Source organism: Rhinichthys klamathensis, unplaced genomic scaffold (assembly GCF_029890125.1).
Source record: "Rhinichthys klamathensis goyatoka isolate OS25496 unplaced genomic scaffold, OSU_Roscu_1.1 h1tg000334l_1, whole genome shotgun sequence".
In the NCBI taxonomy this organism is placed as follows: domain Eukaryota; kingdom Metazoa; phylum Chordata; class Actinopteri; order Cypriniformes; family Leuciscidae; genus Rhinichthys; species Rhinichthys klamathensis.
Window position 1 is genome coordinate 251,707 of NW_026606849.1, and position 15,780 is coordinate 267,486.

At 39.1% G+C, this 15,780-nt stretch overlaps 2 protein-coding genes across 12 annotated transcripts in view; one reads left to right on the top strand and one right to left on the bottom strand.

Annotated features, from left to right (window-relative positions):
- Positions 1 to 15,780, top strand: part of camk2d1 (calcium/calmodulin-dependent protein kinase (CaM kinase) II delta 1) — a 381,234-nt gene that overhangs the window by 121,352 nt on the left and 244,102 nt on the right. The window lies entirely within an intron of this gene.
- ank2b (ankyrin 2b, neuronal) overlaps positions 1 to 15,780 on the bottom strand; it is a 287,922-nt gene that overhangs the window by 23,380 nt on the left and 248,762 nt on the right. For all 6 annotated transcript variants that reach the window (XM_056272303.1, XM_056272304.1, XM_056272305.1 and 3 more), the window contains 12 exons: positions 15,497 to 15,593; positions 14,745 to 14,973; positions 14,216 to 14,341; positions 14,006 to 14,128; positions 13,523 to 13,555; positions 13,038 to 13,059; positions 6,059 to 10,987; positions 5,382 to 5,459; positions 4,758 to 4,889; positions 3,496 to 3,645; positions 3,163 to 3,343; positions 3,001 to 3,076 (listed from right to left, as the gene is read on the bottom strand). In XM_056272303.1, the coding sequence (XP_056128278.1) occupies positions 3,001 to 3,076; positions 3,163 to 3,343; positions 3,496 to 3,645; positions 4,758 to 4,889; positions 5,382 to 5,459; positions 6,059 to 10,987; positions 13,038 to 13,059; positions 13,523 to 13,555; positions 14,006 to 14,128; positions 14,216 to 14,341; positions 14,745 to 14,973; positions 15,497 to 15,593 (6,176 nt within the window). The remainder of the gene's footprint in view (positions 1 to 3,000; positions 3,077 to 3,162; positions 3,344 to 3,495; positions 3,646 to 4,757; positions 4,890 to 5,381; positions 5,460 to 6,058; positions 10,988 to 13,037; positions 13,060 to 13,522; positions 13,556 to 14,005; positions 14,129 to 14,215; positions 14,342 to 14,744; positions 14,974 to 15,496; positions 15,594 to 15,780) is intronic.

Consider the following 15,780-nt stretch of genomic DNA (forward strand, 5'->3'; position numbering starts at 1 on the left):
TGTGGATGCCCTGAAACTATTTTCTACAGCGAACAGGTCTTCAAAGTACAGTTCTTCTTCTGTATTCTCCGAGGACAGAGAATGAGGTGAACAGGATCTACGACCTGTTACTGGAAAGGTACTCTGAGAGAAAAATCCACTGAATTCAGTTACAGGTGAGTCAGGAGATAGTGGTCTGAACTCATTAACTGATGCTATTGATTCAGGAGACAATGGTCTACACTCAGTTGCTTCAAGCATGTCATCCAGCACAAGAGATTCTGGAGATATGGGTCTAAGTTGATCATGTGACTCAGATGAAAGTGGTTTGCCTTCACATTGGAACATTGCTGGACTTTCAAAATTCAGTTGTATCTGAGGTAAATCCTGATTATTCACTGTACACTTGACAGATGGGTTTTGTTTAAAAGAATCATAAATTTTGGATTCTTTAGAAGATGGATATATTTCTTGTGGATCATGTAAAACTTCAGCTTTTCCAACAGCCGAAGCTATTGACTTAGCCATAACATCTCCTGAAACAAACTTGGAGCAGAATGTCTTGCCCTTGTAGTGTGGATCAAATATCTTAGCAATACGATTACTAAACATAGCTTTGGACATAACAGTATACTGTGGTTTTGGCAATTCACTCATGCTTTGTTCCTCATTGTATAGTGATTCAGTGGGCTCAATAGCTAATATTTTTTGAGAGTATGATTCCTCTATTGGCTCACCATCAAAAGTAACACTTTCTACTATAACCTTGGACAAAGGAACATCTTCAGGCTCTAAAATGAAAGATTCTGGGGATTCTGATCTTGGTTCGCAAAGCAAGGGCTCACACTGCGAATATTCAATATCAGATGGTTCTAATTCAGGAGATGAGTCTCTAAGGCTCTGAAATGTGTTGAAATTAAAGTGCAATGTGGTTCTATATACAGGTACAGGTGAATCAGGTGAAAGGGGTCTGTGTTCATTTATTGATGTAAATGATTCAGGAGATGATAGTCGGGTTTCAGGTTGTACTTCTGATACTTTTTTGTTTTCATTGTCTGAGAGGCCTGACTCATCTGAATCAGATCTATACACTTCTGCAGGTATGAAACATTCCAACACTGTTTGAGTAAAGCTGGGAAGAGGAGAATCAGGAGAGAGGCATCTCTGTTTATTAAAAGATACAGTTGATTCAGGGGATGATGGTCGACTTCCAACAAGACACTCTACAGATATCAGATCACAGTCTATGTCTGAAACTTCAGACTGAGATGATGGTGATCTATATCCTGCCATGAGTGCTGAAGAGTCATTTTGCACGTCTGTTGCAAAACAAGGTGTTGGGGAATCAGGGGATAGTACTCTATATTCATTTACAGATGCTGTTGATTCTGGAGATGATGGTCTTTTTTCAGTCAAGAATAAATAAGGAGATGGAGTATGGCTTTCAAAACGCATTTCTGTGGATAGTTCCCTATCTGAAATGTCAGAACTGATGGACACAGGAGACCAAGATCTATTTGATTCAGGCGATAATGATCGGTAGAAAATTGCAGAACCAGGTGAAATTGGTCTTTCTGTGTCATCCGTCACCAGCAAATAAGATGCTCCTGGTATATCTTCTGTAAATCCTGCAAGAGGGACCATTTTTTCACCGGGTGCAGGGAATGTTTTGTATTCTTCAACATTTATTGTAAATTCAGGTGTATCATTTTCAAAAGCAGTTGGCAAAGGTGTAGCTGGCCTAAAATCAGGCAATGGAGAGTCAACAGAGAGAAGAGTGCAGTCATTCAGTGAAGTTACAGATTCAGGTGAAGAAACTCTTAATTCCGCCATTAATATGCAGGAGTCTGGTGAAGATGGTCTATAATCAAATGGTATTGGTGAGTCTAAAGGCAAGGAGACCACTGATTCTGGCGATGATGATCTATTTTCAGATGAAGTCATTCCAAAGTTGTCAATATACTCAAACTCCGGTGATCTTAGCTCAACTTGGGATGTTAAAGACACCGGTGTAAGAGGTCTATACGTCACAAATTCTACTGAGCTAGAGATGGTATATTTAGTGTTTGTGAATTTAGCATCGGTTTGTTTGGTTAGAGTATTTGGTATGGTTATTTCAACTCTTGCTTCTGAAGAACCAGAATCAGTTATTGGAAGTGATAATATTTGTGGCTGCTCAGTTACTGAATCAAGTGACATTTGGTTAAGTGTAGGGGTGGTAATCTTCTCTGTAATGCCACTTTCGAGTGCAGCAGACATGCTAAGTTGTTGTTGAGGACTGGAGATTGTTTGAGCTAAGCCTTGTACTCCTTCAGTAGACAATTCTGTGAAGCTGATTGATTGGTTGACATCAATATTTTTGGAAACATCTGAAGACTCTTCAGACTCTCTACAATTCACTTCCTCCACAGAAGAAATGTCGTTTTCAGGGGACTTATGGGTCTTTGCAATTGCACTCTTTTGGAGAGAAACGTAACTTTCACCAAAAAGGGTTCTATAGAATCTGTCAGAAACTTCCTCAACGTGGCGCTTTATATACTCCTCACTTTGACTTGGTTTCTTTGTAAGTGTAGCCTCATATTTAATTGGTGATGTAGATATAGATTCCGACGTTTCACTTGATGGAGATGTAAAGGAATGAATTGTACTGGAGACATGTGAGGTAATATAATCTTCAGAATCTTGCTTGAGTTCCACATTCAACTCACTGAAATCTGGTTCGACATTCTCTGATTCCAAGAGTGTGTGCCCAAAATCTGACAGGGTTGATTGTCTCTGACTCAGTTTGTACCTTTCCATTGAATTTATGGGTGGAACATTCTGTTCATCATCATCCTGTTGGGTGGAGACTGGGATAAACTGACCCCCAGTTGCTCCTAACTCTTGGAGAGGATCATCCACAGTTTCATGTATATTGCTTGATGGTTCGTTGGGAATAGTACCACCTTTGTAAACTGTGTCATAAACGTGAGACTGTAGTCTCCAGGGAACAGTTTTGTATAGGGTAAAGAGAGGACTTACTTGTTTGATAGTGCCTGGGAATTGTTGCCGCAGTCCAGCCATATCAAAACCACTATGTGTTGAGGCTCCGACCACCCTGACAAATACAGAATCAAATTTAAATTACTTAATATACTTTTAATACATTTTCAATTGTATAGGACAGGAAGAGAATGAACTTACTCTGAACCCATTTCCTTGTCTATCAACAACCTCTCTTTCTGTGAATCATTGAGGGAAGACAGATTGCAGGAGAGATCCTCAACAGATGCCACCAGAGGCCCAAGTTCTGACCCTCTTTGAGTGACCTCTGTTCGCCGGCCCGGTCTGGGGCTGTCCATGTCCTCCTGTAGCGCTGAAAAACCTGCAAAGGCCAATATAGATTCTGTTGTACAGTTGTAAAACCATTGCAAAAGTAATGCAGTGAATCATCATCTTCTGTAAAAAGAGGAATAAGAATATTTTATAATCAAATAAACACAAACCTATGCTTCAAGATATTGTCATCATACATACCTTCACTATGATCCAATGATATGGTTTGCTCAATTTCTGCATAGGTGTGTGATGACTGGTCTTGACTGGACTGGATGATTTTTGTTTCAATGAGATGCACAATGTCCATTCGATTTATTTTTGTAAGTGTCTTCATCAAAGTGTTCTCTGCTGTTAAGTGGAGAGGTGTTAGTGATACTTTTGTCAAACAAAATGCAACACACAACTAGATATGTACAATGTGAATGATCCCCTTCTGAGTGAGTGATGTCATAATGTCATAATTTGTAGTGTGCATGTAACGAGCATCACTACACTACACTACTCACAGATTTTTTACCGAAAATTATATGCCTGATCACTAAAATTTCATAGCACGCATTTCCTCATTTAATCAATCAATTTACAACAATGGCAAGTAATGTGCCAAAAAGGAAGGGAAGATAATTAAAGCTGCACTGCAGAACTTTGGTATCTCTTTTTCCATGAAATGTAAGCAAAGTTGCATGTTACTTTTTTATATATATATTTTTATATAAATAGTATTTATTTTACATCAGTTGTGTTTTGGCACTGCTCTTCAGCGTGGATGAATATAATGGTTATCCAATGGTTTCGGGTGATCATTTCAGAGCAGATTTGTCATTTTGCACCAAGACGGCATTAAGGTATTCCCAAAAAAAGGGGAAACATGTCTTCTGAGATAGTACTGTAAGTATAATTTTTGCCGCTGTGGTTTGGATCTTGTTTTTACACTGGCCATGTCGCATTTCCTTTTTAATTGCAGACTCTCTGTAGTTCAAGACGTCAATAAGGATTGCAGTTTAGAATTGTCCATGTTCATCACAAATTCTTGGCAACAACTCTGTTTTGGACACTGTTTTTTCTAATGTAATTGCTCAATTGTGGAATTTTGTTTACCCAAAAAAGTGTTCCATGATGCCAAGTTTTCTATTGTAATTGAAGATTTAGATGAATTTCTGCCTTTAAGCAAATGGTGCTGAAGAAAATTACAAAAAAAAGGTGATTCCAAAGGATGCTGCACCCCTGCTGAATAATCCAGCATAAACCAGCATGAATTTCAGCATTCAAAACATACCTTATGCTGGTGACCAACAATGCTGGATTTGTCATTAGTGACATTGGTGGTGGCTGAGGGGTAATGCTGAAATAATTATTTAAAGTGTACTGATCTTTGATTTAATAGTGCTTAGTATATCCGGTGAACAGACCAATGCAAATTCATTCAAACTAAAGGAAAACACATTATCAGCAGATCTTACCTGTAGCATTTTTGCCCTCTCTTTCTTTCCATAGCCTTATGAGTGCATGGCTTTGGTCTTGTAGAGAATTTGGATTCTCATTTCTTATTTGATTGATCTGTTTCTCACTGAATTCGAGCTCTTGAGCCAATTCTGTTTGAATAAAATCACATCGGTAATGAGTCATACATTTAATTCAGGACAACAAAGTATCCATATGAAACAAAAGTGCCCTTATGACTGCAATGCAATATGTGTTGAAATAAGATAAGGTTTACAATAATAAAAAACTAGGCATGACAACTATTGCAAATAAATGCAACCATTACATGAATGTATCCCAACTCCATAAATAATTCTACCATTTTAACCAAGTACTGTACCTTATAATGACATTTCAAAAATGTCTGTATAGAGCAGAGGTTCCCAAATAATAAAAAAAAACAAGAAGCCTCTTTGTAGTTTAAATGTACATTTTCTGTCTAGCTCTGTAGTTTAAATGTACATTTTCTGTCTAGCTCTGTCACAGTAACAGTTAACTGAATTAATGTAATGACAACGGTTCTGTAAGTAGCACTCATCGCAGCAATAAGTGCTCTGCGGCACCCAGTTAGGGAACCATTGCTATAGAGGTTAGCAGCTTACCTGACCAGCTGAAACCAAGGTGGTCTGCTATTACAGCCAGACGCCCTTCTTTCCTGTCCGCCTCATCCTGTGGATCTACTGCAAATTCCAGCAAAGCAGCAAAAGACATATAAGCACAACAATCTAATACTGGAAGTCATTACAAATAATTGTTTACAACACTAAGTTAAATAAGGTCACTGGCTTTCTCATGTAAAAAAATTATACTTATATATTTAATTATCTATTATTAAATCAACATTTCTACGCAAATATACTACAGAAACCATTATCAGATTAGTTTCAATCCATGTGCAAAGACAAGGTAAAATATCAATCATGAATGAATACTATGAATAACTGTCCCAGGATTTGTGAACATTATACAAATTGTAATATCAACTGCACCTCAAAACTGATGTTTTAAATTGTATTAATTTTGTCATAGACCTAAATGCAGTCAGTGAATATACTGGCAAAAAAACATTACATAAATACTCAACACTGCAACTGGTTTTATGTAAATCTTGAGACTTATGTCAGATAAAAGGAAAAGAGACAGTCACAAACATAGCCCAAACATCAAAGAAGCACCACAAAGAGAAGCATTAGTTACAAGACAGAGAAGCAGCACTTTCATCACTGAGGTGCTGAGGCAGATGAGAAAGAGATAATGGGCCCCAAGAGATGGGGGATACCTTGACTTCGGACTTTATCAGCAGGGATTCGTTCCATCTGCGTCTCAACAGGGTTGTCCCATCTGGGCCTAATGACCAAGGAATCCTCAGGGAAAGGCATTTGCATGTCAAGAAAAGGTTCACTCTCTATTACTGAGGCATCGATGGTGCTGCTTTCATCATCAGATAAGGAAGCAGCCCCCTGTTTGTCTTTCTCTGCCTGAGCCAAACTCTCCACTACCTTAGCTGCCTCATGGCTAATCTCTTCGAAAAATGCAACAGACTGTTTGCTTGTGTCAGTGGGCAGGGCCTTTTTTTGCTTTGCTGGTGTGGAAGATTGAATTGGCTGACCAGGCTTTCCCCTGACTGGTAGTCTTGAAGGAAGTGTCTTAGTTGTGCTGGATAGGTCAGTGCTTGTTGAACGTCTCTGGTCCTTTTTGGCTGGTTTCTTGGTGGAATCGCTTTCACAGAAGCTCTTGGCTTTGGAAGACTTTGTTAAACTGGAGGTTATGGATGAGCCTGTCTCTGTGTCCGATTTTCTCCTTGTTTGAGGTTTTACGGGCAACTTCGACTTCTTATCCTTGGAAAGTTCTACACATTCAGACCTGAGGGAGCTGGCCTTAACAGGGATACGGGATTTTGGTTTCTCCTCCTCTTTAGAGGTGGGCATATCTTTTCTAGTCTTAGATGATAGAGAGGCTGCAGTGTAACTTTTAGAGGCAAGTTTACTTTTAGATTCTGTCTTTTCTGGGATTTTGGTTTGTTCTATAACTGAGTGCTGATCATCTGGGGGGGAATCTGAGAACTCTTGGTTCTGTTGGGAATGAACTGATCTGGTAATAGTTGACACTGCTGTCTGAACATTGACTATGACCATATCAGAGTAAGCAGGATCAGATATTAAATGTCCCTCACTCATTACTTTGTCTGATTTAATCTCTGCTGTTTCTGGCATTGTTTGGTCCTTCTCTGAGGTTTTGGTTGAGGTTTTAGAGTTTATAACATCTGACTTTGTAGCTGCAGCCAGATTAACCTCAGTAGGAGAATGTACAGATAAATCTGCAGGCTCATTAGAAAGGTTATTATCCTCCTCTGGTTTTATCTGCAAAGAGAGGTTACAACCAACCTCATTTTCAGCATCACTGGATGCTCTACCAGGTCCACTCTCTCCTTCTTCAGCTATGCCTTCTTCAATGGGTTGCTCTATTTGGTAAAATGCAAAGCCTTCCTCCTCGTAACTCCTTTTTGTCATGTCTATCGCACCACTTCTTGTCATCTCAAAAAGTTTTCCCTCTTGGAAGAGGAAAGGATTTTGTTCACTTGTTGGTGTACCCTCCTCAGTTGGTGTCCTTGCTGGTGTTGTGTCTGGAGTCGCTCCTTGGGAAGGCCGATCTACAACCAGACCCAAGACCTTTTGCTCTTCCTCTTTGACTCTTGCTGCAAATGCATCATCATCTTCTCGCACTGAATTCCAGGCGTCTGTCTCTGCTTTTGCTGTAACTCCTCTAGATTCAGTCTTAGGAGGTTCCTCCTCAGCATCATCTTCCTCTGTGTCATCATAAATACATATTTCTGGTTTAAATGTTTCTCTTGTTTGTCCAATAATAATTGGAATAGAATCAATATCTAGGCTGCCACTACAAATATCAACATAAGATGTGCCTGTATGCCTCATGTAATCACCTTTAATCTCATCTGTTACATTAGACTCTTCCTGACTAGGCAATATGTAATCAACATTTTGGTAATTGGCTGCCTCGTTCTGCATTTCATCACTGTAAGTTTCTTGATTTCCTTTAGATCTTTTTAAACTTTGCTCTTTTTGTTCATCAGTTATATTTTCAGCCAGATTGTTGCTGTTAGAGGCAGTTTTATTTAACTGTACTAATTCTGAATCAACATATTCTTTGTCCTCAAATTTCTCACTATGAGATTCCTGAAGGTGTGGTTTTATGTTATGCTTTTCTGAGACAGACTGAGGTCTCCTCATTGCTGATTCAGCTGAAGATGCTGCACTGTGGGCCATGGTATGTTGAATGTCCTCAGATGTTTGGGGGCTCTTACGTATACCTGCTGGAAAAGGAGAGGGAGGTTGTACTTTAATGATTGGTTCAACAGACCGTGCTATCTCTGATGCTTGGTTGAGTTCAGTAAACCCAACATCATCCACAGAGGATGTTTCATATTTGGATGTAAGCGCAAACAGTTTGATGCTCTCATCTCCTGCATCAGACGATACCAATGTCTGAGAAGATTCACTATCTTTTCTATTGTCCTTTTTGTCTTTTTCATCTTGTTCCATTTCATCAAATGTTTTTATTTTGGCAGCCATTTTAAACATCTCTTCCTCTGGAGTAATTTTCCTCTGTGTCAGGCCACACTTCAACTCATCATCTTCTACTGTCTCCTCTGGGATTACGGATGGCTTAAAGGGAACAATCAGGACCATGGGGTCTGGGGTTTTGGGATTGACCTCATAACTTACCTCTTCAGAACTTGGTGTGTCAGGGGAGAGAGGACTCTTACCCGAACTTGTCATCAGGGACGTCTGCTCACAACTGTCATCGTCTGCATTACCCTCCTGTTCTTTGAGCAATCTACTACGCAAACTCTCTGGGAGGATTTCAGGGGCTTTGGAGGATGTCAAGGGGCCTGTGGTCACACTGGGTTGTTCTACTGTAGGTGGAAAAGTCAGGTTGGTTTTCATCTCTACGGGGCTGTTTTCTAAAGAGTCACAGCATGGGGATTCATTTGTTGGACTAGGCTCAATAGAGTCTGGGGTTCTATGGGAAGAGTTGTCTTCCATCACGGGACTACCTTCTAAAGAGTCTTTGTGGCTAATGGTAAAAGAGTCATCAGCTACTGGACTAAGGGTCTCTGAATCTTGGTGTCTAAGAGGCAGCACTAAACCACCATGATCCTGTGTAGCTGCCCTTGAGGCCAGAAAGTCAGAAGAGGTTGGTGTTGGTTGATCATCAAAGGATTCCTCATCGCTCAAAAAACTCTCTAGTGTTTCAGATGCTCTTTTAGTCAATTTTCGAGATTTAGGTGGCTTGGATGACACAGAAACAATGTCCTTATCAACAGAAGTCTTTTCATCCCCAAAGTTCACCCCCCTGTTCCTATGAGGAATAGACATGGACTCACTTTTTGTTGGCTCATCCACTTCTTTGCTTAGTGTTGGATGATGAATTGTAGCCTCAGATGCCTGTTCATTAGTTGCCTTCATCTCAGTAGAAAAGGAAACCTTAGGGGTGACTGCTACTGATTTTGAGGACTTTGCAAGTATAGACTGAGCTGGTTTTTTTGGTGATAATGAGAGGCCCTCAGGGCTTGTTTCTGGAGTCTCAGCCAGGCCCTCATGTTTGTAACTTTCCTCAGAACTCAATGGGGCTTCCACTTCAGCAAGACTAGCATTGGGTGAGTCGACCAATGCTTCATGTTTAATGCTGTCAGAGCTGTCATCAAATGCACTGTTCTCTGTACCATTATCAGACAAAATATCTCTGCCATGTTTTGACAAATTTTGAGCAATAGTTGTTGTCACGCTTGAGTGAGTGGGGGGAACTGCATACTCTTTTCCAGAAACCACACCCTTGCCACTCTTTTGCCTTGCTTTTGTATCTTCTTCAAAGTCTTTAGAGTGTTTTATATGTGGAGTAATTATGAGTTCTTTTTCTTCATGGTGATCTTCAGACTTTAAAACATCAGGAGACCCTTCTTCTTGTGAGGGTGCTCGGGGAAGACATTGCGACTTTGTGAGTATAGCCTCGGGTTTACTCACTGTTGTGTGTTCTGTTTTGGAAGATCCTTTGTGCTCAAAGAGCCCAGACTTTCTTTTTGAGGGGTCTTGGCCAGTTTGAAATGCTCTCATTAGTTCTCTTACAGACATGGTTTCTTCTAGACTTCCAGGCTCAGGCTTTGATGACCTAGAAGGAGACTGTTTCTGGGGTGAAGATGTTTGTTTTTTCAGGCCTGATGCTTTCTGGTCTTTGACAACAGAAGATGCTTGGCCTTCTGTTGCTTTATATGGAGGTTTTTGGCCTGTCTGTTTTTTATGACCTTTTTGTTCTTCCTCTACTTTCTTTTGAAGAGCCTTAACTTTCTCTTTAATCGAACCAATTGGTGTCTCCTCAACCACTGGTGATACAGGAGACTTTTTTTGGTCTCCAGGTACAGGTAGTAAGGCATCCCCTTCGGAAGACTTCTCTGTGCTCTTCCTAACGTTACTTTCTTTTGTGCTCATTGATTGGGTTTCTTCTGTGTGTCCTTGAGGCCCTTTCCTCCTTAATGGCTTTTTTACTTCTGTTGTATGGGCTTTAGTGTCTTTTGCCACTGTAGGGACTATTTTTCGACCACCTCTGCGCAGAACAACCTCAGTGAACCGTTGCTGTGATGGAGTCTCTTGAGATGCAGGCATAAATGTTCCAGGCACATCCAATAAGTATTCCTTAACTTCACCAGTGGAAACAGTGTCCATGCCAGACCGGTCCCTAGCACCCTTTGGTCTCTGTGATCCTCTGTTGACTCTAACTTCCTTTAGAAGCGATTCTTGAGATTCAAAGGAAGCCATCATTTTGGCCTCTTCAATTTCACTTTCTGTCAGGAGAACCCACCCCTCATCCTTCCTATATGGACGACTCTCTGTTTTTGCTGACTCTTCCTTGTCAAATGTTCCACTTCTCAGAATTTCACTAACTTTCTCCAAATCCTCTTTGACCTTTTCCATTATCTCAAAAGGCTCTGCTGACACCTCCTCCACCCCCTTATCTAAATAATCCCCTTTCATAGGACCCGCTTTCTCTGAGGAATCAGTGGTCAGAATAGCAGTCATTTTGATAAGGTCTTGTTTCATCTCTGACACTTCAGAGAGTAAATCTGGACTTGCAAGTGCAGGGGAGTCTCGGATCAAGTGTGTTTTCAGGAATGACGTTTCAGTGTCTTCATCATCTTCCATTTGGATGACATTTAAGGAGCAAATTAACCAAAATTTAAATTAAAGGGACAGAGATTGGAAAAGGACATAAGGGATCAATTCAGAGCTTCAAGGACCAGAAGGCATAAAGATGACAAAAAAGGTAAGTGGAGTATGGGAGGATGAGTGGAGAGTCTACTGGACTTATGGGGGAATAACAACTGCAAAGCAAATACTAACCAAATCTTAAAGACAATGGAAGAATAAGCAGGAAACTTGTTTATCCACATTTGGTTCAACAGCGCACTTACACAAACAAAAAGACAAACTAAAGTGATATTTAAAAGGGAGACAAAAATAAGCCAACCCAAACACTGGGACATATAGTGAAAAACAGTAACACAAAGTAGACATTGCTCAATATTTATAACCCATGTCTACAGAAGAAAAAACAAAAAAGAGAGAAAGAGAGAATTCAGGAGAGAACTCAATAAAAATGAACTCATCAAAAACAAGTCTTTAATGATTTTTTATAAAGAAAGCCAGTGATATGCAACTAAAACTGAAATTCATCAAGGTGTTTTTAGGATGTGAAAATAAAGGCATTTGAAAAAAAAAACATACACTCTCTGAAAGAAATGTGCTCATGTCATGGAGGCAGTGTCCTTAAAGGGACATCTTTGTTCCTTATTTGCCCATAAAAGTTCATAGTAAAGGGTACTAAACTCTAAGGCACTAAAATGCACCTTTGATGAGTAGATTAGGTACAAAGTTGTCCTTTAAAGGGTACTGCCCCAGTGACAAGCTGCTTGGTTTTTGCACACGTTTTCAGACAGTAAACTTAAAGTAAAATATTGAAATAATTGTTTTTAATATTAGTAGTGGCAATGTAAACAATGTTAAACAAAGATCAATACTGAAAAAAAACATACACACAAGATAGCATTCAAATGTTAATTTCTTGGTAAATTTGGTAAACTTGTTAGTGTGTAGTAAGTTTGATGTAGTAATAGATTTGGATTCAAATTCATACAGTACTTATACCTGAATATTAGCTTAATGTAAGAACTATACTTAAAGGTTACATTACATAGTGTGGTGATTTAAAATATTAAGCAATAGTAAGCAAACTATGCAATGTTAATATCCAACTGATGAAGCCACATATCTACAAAAAAAGGGCAATGACTAGTTTAATCACAGGTTTATATTATTAATGTTTTGTACATTCATAGATAAAGAGAGGGAATCCTCTTACTGGGCTGGCTTACAAGTACACTTTGTTTATGTGTAAAAATGCAGGGGCACCAAAAAAAGGTACTAAGGAGAGTGATTACTACTACAGATTTGGATGGGAATCATAATTTGCTTTGCAGATTGTTATTGTGTTTAATGAAGGGAGTAGGGATCTAAAACAGTTGAAAACAAACATCACCACAGTATGAATGAAATTCACATTATGTGCAGAGATTAAGAGACATTCAAAAACGTTTTTTTCTATCAAGATTTATAAACTAATCAGAATAAAACATTAATATATTTATACTAGGAGTGTAACGGTACAAAAAAAGTTCGATATGGTTCTTTCGGTTTGAAATAGTGTTTTAATCGCTGCACGTGCGGAACTTCTTTATCTACGAAACTTAATTTAAAACTCCGGTTTGCGCTTCAAACTAAATCATAAAGCAACATGGCTTGTTGTTTTACATCTTATAATTCTATACTTACCTGTAAATGTTACAGATTCACGCAAATATCTCCATTTCACATAAAGGATTGTCCTGACAGCAAGCAAGTCTATGTTAACCAGACTTCAATGAACGAGCGCCTACACACGCACATACGTGTCAAATGGACAGAACGGATTGGAATGGGACCGCAATAAATGGGACTGTAATTTTTGTGTACCGTTACATCCCTAATACATCAATAGTTAACTCACTCAGACACAAGGTTATTTTATAGAATGTTAAAATCATGCTTTGTAAGTTATTTTACAGTGGTGACATTCTCAGTTAGTAAGTTCAATGGAAAAGTGTCTGGTATAACACAAAATATTTTAATTAATTTAACTCGATATCTTACATTTCTCAAGTGTTCGGCTCGTCTGTAAAGGAAAAAAGGTGAAGAAAATTCAATCGTATACATGTACTGAATGAACAGACATCCATATTTTTTGCTTAAAATTGCTAATTTACTTTCTTTCTTCAAGCTATTTGACCCCACATCATTTGATACAGCTATCACAGCTGGCTCACCAAACAATATACAGTTATGAGAAAGTATGTGTAAACCCTTTGAAATGATCTGTATTTCCTGCATAAATGGCTTCTAAAACAAACAAACAAACAAACAAATAAACAACAAAAAAATACATCTATGGGGCCATTCATGAAATTCTAAGGGTTTTGAAACACATATTCTCATTATTACTGTTCACACAACAACTCATCTCTGTAATAATATTAACAATAATAATTTAACCCAGTGGGACTGGACAGAGTTTCGAACTGTGATAATGGAGGAAAGCAAAGGATCTTTTGTTAATTAAAGTGCAAAATCGCAGTTACCTCCTCATCAGGATCTTGTTCTGAATCTGATTCCTTTGAGGAGCAAGAAGCAGCAAAAGAGGACGAGAGATGGACAGAGGTAGAGGAAAGACAGAAGGGGACAGAAAGAGCAGGCTAAGCAGTTATCAGAGCAACAGAACATGTCTGAGCCAGCCAGCGAGGCGTTAGGTGCAACAGAAATGCATAAAAGCATTTATCAGCTGTTGATTCAAAAATGTTTTTAAAAAGGGAAACAAATAGAAGGAAAAGATGGCTGTAAAATGAGGCTTTCCAAATATCCACAGCAATAAGTTGTGTAATTGACTCATTAAATTGAGTGTTTCTTCAACTGTAAACCTATGCAGATATTGTGGTATAAAGCAATCATTTCATGGCAACAAATTAAATGTAAGAATGCATGCAAACCTGCCATAGAAGCGGACAACATAAAAATGATTATTTTTTTTCGGACATTGCATTTTGTAGCATATTGCATGGACTTACCTTTGAGTAAGCTGGCAGGCTGATGTTCAGATTGCATATTGCACCATGGGTCAAAGTCCTATAAGATCTGGGCTCTTTTGTGAAGGACAAGCGCCCACAAGGCTCTTGAGCGTTGTCTCGAATCTACAAGTGATTTGCCAAGTGTGCCGTTAAATGGCAGTATGGATCCTCTTATAATTCTTCAGATATATGAATGCATAGTTGACTTACTTTGATGAAAAGAGCCAGTCGGTTCTCTTTAAAGGCATAGAAGCTGAAGACATGATGCTGGCCACTTTTTGTTAGGGGGACCAGGTTTCCAAAGCAGTCTGCATATATTGGTTTTCCTTCTAATACCTAGAATGCAACCCATTCAATTATGTCAGATCCACAGTGGAAATATTTCTCAATTATTAATAGTTAAGACTACAAATTCTGATAGGGTTTACATTTATGCGGTTATGCATTTTTGCATACATTAAGGATGTAGGATCTTAGAATAAATCAGGCACTGATGGCTTTATTAAAGCCTTGAGAACCTCTTTCAGAGAAACGACGCAACAGAGAGAATGCCTAAAGACGCAACACAAAGCAAGTGATACCTCCAGATGCGGAGGCGAGCAGAGAAATCAAACTCTATTTTATAACTAGAGCTGATTGGGCGGCATAGAAGTATATTAACAGGAATCCATTGCAGCAAAACCCACTCATAACTCTTAGCTTTCCATATATGTATGAGCAAGGCCTGTCCATTACTCACCTCCACATCTCGGCTACGTGCCACTTCTGTGAAGTTCTCTTGCTGTTCCAAAGTTTTATCCATTTTATCATCAGTCATACAGAAACAGCGCAATCGAGCCTCAATAGGGTCATGGGTTTTGGCAAAGATGACGAATTTGGCCATGTAAGGTACACAGATGATCTCACGATACACCTGAGTGGCGAAGTTCACCGACTCCTGTACTTGCCTGCAGTCTATCAGCCAGAATCTGATGAGGAAAATATGGGAGATATGGATGCTTAACTTATGTGTGAGCTTCAACCAGGATTGGCCCATTTACACAAAGTATACTTCAGTTTCTACGCGAACTCTAGCGTATGCGGACAGTCGAACGCATAGTTTCCTCCTCGTCAAGTATCTGCATTATTTCTCTTCATAAGTTATGACTGATAAAAATGTCTTTGTACTTTTTAAACTTTCAAATTTCTTAACCCCTCGCACAAGCATTCATCAATGCAGGCGTCTGTTGTTGTTGAGCCTCTTTTTCGAGTGTAAATCAACGGTCCCGGGCCAGTGTGGACAAAACAATTTAGTGCAAAAAAAAGTTCAAGGGGCATGTGCAAGCTAAGCGTACAGAGTATGTAGACTAAATTTGGCGAAGACTAAATTTGCGTCACATGTGCGGTAGCGCACCCAAGCGTACGCGTAAACACTGAAGTATATTTGGGCTTTACAAAGGGAATATTTATTATTCAAAACATATACTCTCCTGTTGATTCTAGGGAATTTACCTGGCAGACACATTTGTGGTAAAAGACACAGAGTCATTGGTGAATGTTAATGGTGTAGTCCCAGTGATATCCTCCCATTGAGCAGGAGTGGTCCCACCTATACATGGAAGAAACAGTTTTGGTTACAAAATACAAAAATGTTGTTGACTACAGCAAATGTCTTTTATTTTGAAAGTTCATGTTCACTTGTCCTTGTCAATTATTTAATTCTCCTGCCCAATACAGTGCAATGCAGTTTTAAATAGATGTCACTAGAGGCGGGGCTTCAGTATGCTGAACAATAA